Below are 7,692 nucleotides of genomic sequence, written 5' to 3'. Positions count from 1 at the left end.
GGGAGAATAATTTTCATCTTCTCCACTTCGGAAACGTACACCGGGGTGCGATACATCCAAATGTTGCAATCTATTAATTTTATTATTGATAGATCAAATTTTTAGAATAGTAAAGTCCCGCGTCGGGAAATAAATAATTCTCAGAGGGGTTTTACGTCTAGTCTTTTATCATTTTGTTCCTTTTCCTCCATGCATCGCTCGAGTTGATAATCGACAATGCGGAAATGACTTCGCAGGACCGCCTGGTCCTCGAGATTCGAGTGCATTGGGAGAATTAATAGAATCCTGTCTTTTATTCCCTTGGATCTCTTCTTCTTTTTCTTTGTGTATTTTATATTGATCTATTCACGTCTCTTTCATCTATCTTGTTAAAAAATTTGCGTAGATATTATTTTAAAATTGGGATCTTAAAAAAATATTATAAATATGATAAATTTCAATTTAAAATAATATAAGAAATAATAAGACAAGCAATAAGAGTCTAATACGCAAAATTTACCCAAGCAGGACAAGTCATCATGACATCAAAATGATTATTAAAAGTCACCTTTTCAGTTATATTATCTGATCAGTCATTTTAATATTATCGTGACTTGCTGTTTTACTTAGGTTATTGTGCGTAAAAAAAATTTTTTTTTTTTAATATGTTGTTACATATCCGTAACAATTCTGTTTCGGTCTCTTTCAGGCTTTCTTCAGTGATGAATAATACATTAGTACACTAATATCATTAATTTATTCTGTTACTGCCAGAATATTAAATACAGAAACGTTTTTAAATAAAAGATTGATCTCGGAAATTTATATATTAGATTCTTATTGCCTATCTTATTATTTCTTGTATTATCTTAAATTAGCTAATTAATTTATTAGATAATTGAGTGATAATTTTTATTACTTCGCCGAAGAATTAATCGATTAACTCATAAAAATTGGAAACAGAAAAAGGGACTTTTTTGTAAGATTGTAAATTCTAGGACAGAAAAACCCAGTCATATTATCTTCTATCGTCGGCAGGGAAACCCCGAGTTCCTTCAAGTCAGCTTAAGGTATAATCAAAAAAATCCTTAGGGAACTGAATCTGGGATTTTCACTTAATTCCCACTAAAATTATGTGCGGATACCATTCAAACGTTAACTCAATATTCTTTCCTTCATTGTCATCAGAATAATACTGATTCTCCTGATAATTAAAATCCTTAAATAACTCTGCATCTATATGTATATGCATGAAACACAGGCAGAGTAGTTTTTTCGTCTATACTTATTTATTATAATTTATTCTTAAGTATACGTTTAAAAAGGTAAAATTTTATGCTATATCAAGATTGAATTCCTGTAATTAAGATTCCATTAATAATTTATACGGCATTCGAGATATGTAAAAAATGGAGGTAAAAAATAATGTGCAATGATAGCAAAATGATTGGCTTTTTGCTCTTCAAAATTTAATACGCAAGATATGTAATATAGATACGTAAAATGCAAAATTTATGCAAAATAATTCAATGATATGCACGCCTTAATCTATATTTCTGTCGTACATCAATCGTGTCTAATGTTTGTCAAGATTGCACTCGAAATGATAAAGAGAGAATCGCGCGATTATCGCTTTGCGGGAAACCTTTGGCTAAAATGATATTTATCAAGTCAAAATCAAGTAATTAAGTATGACGGAGCAAATCGCCGTTTTTTTTTATCCAAATGACGTACGCACGCATGCAGGCGCGTAACAGCACCGGAGTGTCTTATGCACTTGGACCAAAGAGGGAAATAAAAGAAGAAGGAATAGGGTAAATATGCTTTGCGTGAGAGTCGACCGAGTAGGAAAGTATACCTACGTCACAGTGAATCCCGACGTCAAACAACCGGTTCTTATATATGCGCATTGCCTTTTCCTCAAGAGAAAGAGGCAGATTTACTCCTCGCCTATTTCCTCGATATCGTATTTTCAACCCTTGCAAAAAGCGTAAAGGATTACGTCGATCAGCATTTTCCAAGTTACTCATCAGCGGATTGTTTTGAGCTTCAAATTTCAATGTCTTTATTAAGAAAAATGTTAAAATGAGCTCCTTCTCTGTTTATATATGCTATATGAAAATTATAGCAGCTTGAATTGTGCAAACAAAATATTGATATGAATCGAGAGAAATTTGCAATAAATGAAAATACGAGATATTAATATTCTATATCTTAGCACTCAATTGAGTGCTAAGATATATAAGCGACTTATTAAAATTATCACTCACTACGACACTTTAGAGTTTCGGCTACTTTAGAGTTTCTATTTATAAGTAAAATATGATCCTGTATTACATAACGCAGTGCATAATGAAGCAGAAAATCCGATACAGTGTACAAGATCTTGTATTACATCTCGTGTGCAGTGCATAATGAAGCAAAAAATCCGATACAGTATACGAAAAAGAAGAGTGATATATATGATATATGATTTTTACACAACTACGCTTCACAGTCATATCTATAGTTAAGCAGAAGGATAATATTGGCTATCAAAGGATTGTTCTCACGTTCCTCGATAGTGAAAACGCGTATTAAGATTTGGCCTCGATACTTTTTGTCTGTACATGCTTGTGTCTTTTTGCCACTCAGCATAAGAGAATTCATAGCAGAAAAACTCGATTCTTTACGGTATGTTTCCTGCATCATAAACGGTTCTCGAAGGAAAGTAATTGGAAGCTAGGAAGCTAATTGCCAATTCTTTGTAAATTTAAGATTTTTATATGAAATTACATATTCGTAAAAAACAATTCACAAAACAAGAAAAAAATAAATGAAAGATACATTATAAATATTTATCGATATCTAGATTAAAATTCAGTATAATTTTTATAAAAATTTTGGCAAAGTTTTGTGCTTACCAATATTGCTTGTTATTTTCTTCAGCCTCCTTTCGTGTTGTTGAGTGCGTAAGAAGAGAATCTTCGTGTCTCTCATGAATGCATGATGTTCATGTGCCACAGGAAATCGCCAACAAAGATAGGACAAATTCTTAACCGATGCGGTTTCGACGATACTTCTTTTTCTTCGATTCGAAATTGAACGAGGAACAAGACCTTCCGAGGACGAGAGAATGGAATATTTATATGCAGGCTATTTTTTTATATTTCTAGATTAACATACATTTATTATTCTAATTCGACAATTTTCTTTTGACTATTAAAGATAACTCTTTAGACAATATTAAATGATTCCATATAATGCGATCAATAGAGTTCTGTTCTACAGGCCGCGCGTTCTATTCTGTTTCTCTTCTTAAATACGCTCGTAACAAAAAAAAGATGACGTCACAATTAATCTAGAAATATAAAAAAATATCCTACATATAAATATTCCATATTCTCGTCCTCGAAGGAAGGTCTTGTTCCTCGTTCAATTTCGGATCAAAGAAAAAGAAATATCATGAAACCGCATTTTACGGTAGAGCGGATGCGTGTGATCGTGTTATAGTTCGTTTCTTTTTTTTTACAATAAACGGCCTTCTGTAGAAACAAGAAATTGAATAAATTATACATCTCGTGTGATCGCAACGAGCGACGTATTGTACATTTAATCTATGCGATCATCGGCGATCTGCAAAAGTAGTAGAGTAGTTTTCCATCGCGAAGGGATTTTACGCAAACGGAATCCCCCGTATGACGCATCGAATCAATACGTCGGCGAGATGATTCTGAGATTTTTAAAACTGTATTTAGCTTGTCTTTCTCGTGAATTCCTGCGCTTAGTGCAGGAAAGTTTACTCAAAGGAAAATAATGTACGCACATAATGAGTGCATAACACGATGCGGATGTACCCCGCTTCTTTGCTGAAACGTCACAATCACATCTCTTTCTCATTGTTCACTTCATTGCTGTTTGGTTTTTTCAATATTCCTTGCTGTATTTCTTTCAATGTTCCTGAGGTACCTTTACCTCCTATATCTAGGTTGATAAAAATAAGATTGCTTGTTCAACTAATGAATAGACAGATAAATAAATTAAGAATCATATCATGTCATAAATGTTACATAAGGAACAGTAGATATACAGATATATAAATTCATAAAATATAATTGACAAAAAATAGCAAACTTGTACAAAATGTACAATGGATATTTTATTCTGAAAATGAGAATAAGATTGCACTAATTATCAGAATTCATAACCTTTTAAACGAATATGAATATATATTTAATTAAAAATTCTTAAAACATTTTCCCAATATGAGAGAAAACATGAAGAATTTTTAATTACAAAATACATATATAATTAATGTTGCTTTAATGCTTATTTTTTATATTACGAAAACATAGACAATTAATTTTAATAGCGAAAAAAAAAACATTAAAAAGTCTATTACCAACGTATTAATATTAACTTCTGTTAAATTACATCACATACAACTCTTTAAATAACGATATACAATTTGGTAAACATTATATTATATTGTATTTTGTATAAATCTTAAATTTTTTAATCATTTTTTAACATGTAACAAGTAATCTTTATTATAAACTTTAATAATATTCTTATAAACTATTCTGTTTTATAAACATTTTTCTGAAACACCATAAAACATATATATAGAGCATAAAATAAAACACATAAAAAATGTTAATAACAGTAAGCATAATTATAAAGGGTATTAAAATATTGTCAAAAAGAATCGTATAGAATCTTTATAGCTTAGACGATATCATCTCGAACTTAATATTATGTTTAATCATTTGCTCGATCATAGATGTTTTACCGAACGCAGCACCGGGAGGGAGCACTCCTCCGCTGTAAAAATATAATAATATAAATACATAAAAATTAAACCGAAATCAAACATGTAACTATACTTATTATCCTTTAATTGCTTATAAACTATAACTATAAATTGAAAACTTTTTAAATCCTCAAGAAATGACTACAGTAGAGTTACATTGGCTAGCAATTATGATTCACTTACTTGTCAGGTATTTTATCACTTTCAGTAAGAATTGTTATTGCCGATAAGATTACTACGATGCTAGTCATTTCATATGCGGGAGAAACACCGCTGACTTTGGTGATTACTGTCTTATTAGGTGCATCCGTGTGTTTGTCAGTAGGTTCAGGCAACTTTTCAGTCCAGCCAGTGGCTTTGAACGTCATTGAAAAGTGTGCCGATTTCTGCGTTTCCCGGTCCGGGTTCTCATGACTTATAAGACCGTTCGTAAATAGAGCCGGATACTGTAAATATCGCGTTTAATTATCTCGTATTATCTAAATGACTTTCACAATTGCAAATACTTTGACACATACTCTTAGAAGTATATTACGACCGCATGCCGTGCGAGACATGATTAACATAAGCATACCGACAATGCTGACCATCAGAAAGTCAAAGAAAGTCCTAATAATAAGCGTATATTAGTAGAAATTACTTCTCAACATTCGTCGCATTTCTATGTATATTGTACTGACTTGAACGTAGCATAAAATTGAACTTGCGCAGGCCTCTCTTTATATTTGTCATACAAGAATCGCTGTGTGCGATAATTTACTGCACGATCAGCACTAAGAAATGGTATGGACCATCCTTCAGAAATATCGCTTTTGTGCACGATACCTCTGTAATAAATGGAATTATTAACACTTCTTATCGTCAATTTCACTACTTCTTTTAATCTATAATTATAAGACTTGTATAATTTCTGAACATTTGGCATAAAATTGATTTATATTTGACAAAACGTGATTTACACAAGAAACGTGTGTACCTTGATTTTAATTTCGGCGTGAATTCAGGCAATTTGGTAGGATACAACTTTCTGCGTAATTCCCGTAGTTCGTTTCTACTAGCAATACTGTGTATCGCAGACTCCCAAGTTCCATAGTTCAAAACTGAACCTTTCCTCTCAGGCTCGGTTGACCATGTGCTCATGTATATTTCAACAGCATTGACTTCTCCTCCAAATTTCTGTTGAGCGAAAATGACCCCCAAATCGCTAGGAATACAGTCAAAACCGCAAGCGGTCACTATGTAAACGCCAGTTTCTTTTGCTGCTTCATTATATTTCAATTGCATTTCCTCCATGAACTGTAAAATATTGAAACAATTAGAAATCATTAAATTGGTTGTACTTTCATTGCGCAATTACCGATTAGAAATTAATCGTAAATTGATTATAATATTGCGAACGTATTGACCTACCTCTGTTTCACCAGTAATATCAACATAATGAGTACGAGTAGCAAGGCACGCTTTAATAACTGGTTCTCCATAAAATCTGAATGGACCGCAACAATTGATAAGTATCTTTGCCTGCTCTGTCATTTTCTTGAGAGATTCCTCGTCTTTTACATCAGCCAAAATAATAGGTACATTTTCTGGTAAAATACAAATAATATAAGAATGCTAATTGCTCATAATAAACTAGCTACTGCGGCTCGCTATCTACTGAAATAATTAGTTCTAAATTTTAACTGTACCAATATCTGAAGCATATTCCTTAACAACCGCATCTAAAGCTTCTTTCCTACGACCAGCAACACCAAACTTTATATTCAAATCCTTGCATATATCGGCTGCATTTTTCACTACATATGTTCCAGTAAATCCAGTGGCACCAAATATTATTATATCTAAACGATCATCTGCCATTTTCCTGCAATCTATATCAAAATAATCATTAATATTTTTTACAACTTACATTTAAAATTGTCTTTTGTTAACATAAATGTTATAGGAAATTAAAGAAGTGCTTATTATTACGTACGCTTATCACAAGTTCATCACAAGATTTATCATTAATGTACCTATGTATTATAAAATTAAATAAATACTAATTGTAAGTAACAATATATACTGAAAGTAAAAAGAACCAGTTTTAAAGACCAAAATAAAGTTTACAGAAAATTAATTTATTTTGCATAAATATTATAACTGTCCACAATATAATATATAATGATTAATAATTAAGTAATTGATATTATAAATTATAATCAATTACAAATATTATGTACTTTTATTTTGTAACTCAATATCTATTTTTCGACGTTCTCAACAGACTGTTATGTTGCTATCTATTTAAAAATTTGAGAACGTAATTTTCTCCACAATATAGGTGAATAGGCGTGACTAGGCATGACGACGCAGTACGGCATAGACACATAAGAAAAGAATCGTTCAAAGGTCTGTTTTTTATAGCTGAATTAGCTACACTAGTTCAGAGTTTATCTTTCTTCTTCCAATGTAGAAAGAGAAAAAAACTGTGAACTGGTGCAGCAGTTCAGCTATAAAAAAACAGGCCTAATATGTGAGATAAATGTTACATACTTACGCAAAAGTATTACAGTAATCAAAATGAACTGATCGAGTTTTTCTCTCGAATAAGTGCGTCTTTTCACAAAATAAATTGTGCTCCCACGTCCACAGGCGAGGCTGGGTGAGGCTGTGCGTAGCACAGTGCGTAGCTGCCGCAGCAGTCGATTGCAGTCGATGAGTAATGGGTATCGATAACCATGCAAACATTCGACAAAAATGGCATCGTCATTCGCATATTGCTGGAAAGTGGAAGTAGCGATGCGCTGGAGAGGGGTATACTCTTGCGTCATACGAACGCACCAAAAGTTACGTGATCTCGGTAAAAATAATCTACAAATTAATTTATTTTATACAGGTCAATATGTAATTTTCAAAGTTTGCGAAAAGCTGAATATTTA

General features: G+C 32.1%; 1 protein-coding gene across 3 annotated transcripts; it reads right to left on the bottom strand.

Moving 5' to 3' along the window:
* Positions 1-4,664: 4,664 nt before the first annotated feature.
* LOC105453099 (saccharopine dehydrogenase-like oxidoreductase) lies at positions 4,665-7,599 on the bottom strand. Of its 3 annotated transcripts, none has more exons than XM_011694840.1 (8): positions 7,311-7,599; positions 6,460-6,642; positions 6,182-6,357; positions 5,748-6,067; positions 5,452-5,598; positions 5,290-5,380; positions 4,955-5,217; positions 4,665-4,782 (listed from the first exon to the last, which is right to left on the bottom strand). In XM_011694840.1, the coding sequence occupies exons 1-8, from the start codon at positions 7,582-7,584 to the stop codon at positions 4,680-4,682; spliced, it is 1,557 nt and encodes a 518-aa protein (XP_011693142.1). In that variant the 5' UTR covers positions 7,585-7,599; the 3' UTR covers positions 4,665-4,679. The 3 variants fall into 3 exon arrangements, with proteins under 3 accessions (XP_011693142.1, XP_011693212.1, XP_011693294.1); XM_011694910.1 differs by having other exon boundaries at positions 7,307-7,398; XM_011694992.1 differs by lacking the exon at positions 7,311-7,599 and adding an exon at positions 6,747-6,768.
* Positions 7,600-7,692: the final 93 nt, after the last annotated feature.

Source organism: Wasmannia auropunctata, unplaced genomic scaffold, assembly GCF_000956235.1.
Source record: "Wasmannia auropunctata unplaced genomic scaffold, wasmannia.A_1.0 LD336116.1, whole genome shotgun sequence".
NCBI classification, from domain to species: domain Eukaryota; kingdom Metazoa; phylum Arthropoda; class Insecta; order Hymenoptera; family Formicidae; genus Wasmannia; species Wasmannia auropunctata.
The sequence above is the reverse complement of the archived record's forward strand: the minus strand, read 5'-3'. Positions and strand labels throughout refer to the sequence as shown.

What these genes read in the sequence shown, in the direction of transcription:
- LOC105453099 (XM_011694840.1), bottom strand. Translation starts at nt 7,584, where the DNA reads ATGACGCAAGAGTATACCCCTCTCCAGCGCATCGCTACTTCCACTTTC. An exon ending in CAATTTTATGCTACGTTCAA is followed by an intron (nt 5,381 to 5,451) that starts GTCAGTACAATA and finishes GCTTATTATTAG; the next exon opens with GACTTTCTTTGACTTTCTGA. An exon ending in GTCGTAATATACTTCTAAGA is followed by an intron (nt 5,218 to 5,289) that starts GTATGTGTCAAA and finishes CGATATTTACAG; the next exon opens with TATCCGGCTCTATTTACGAA.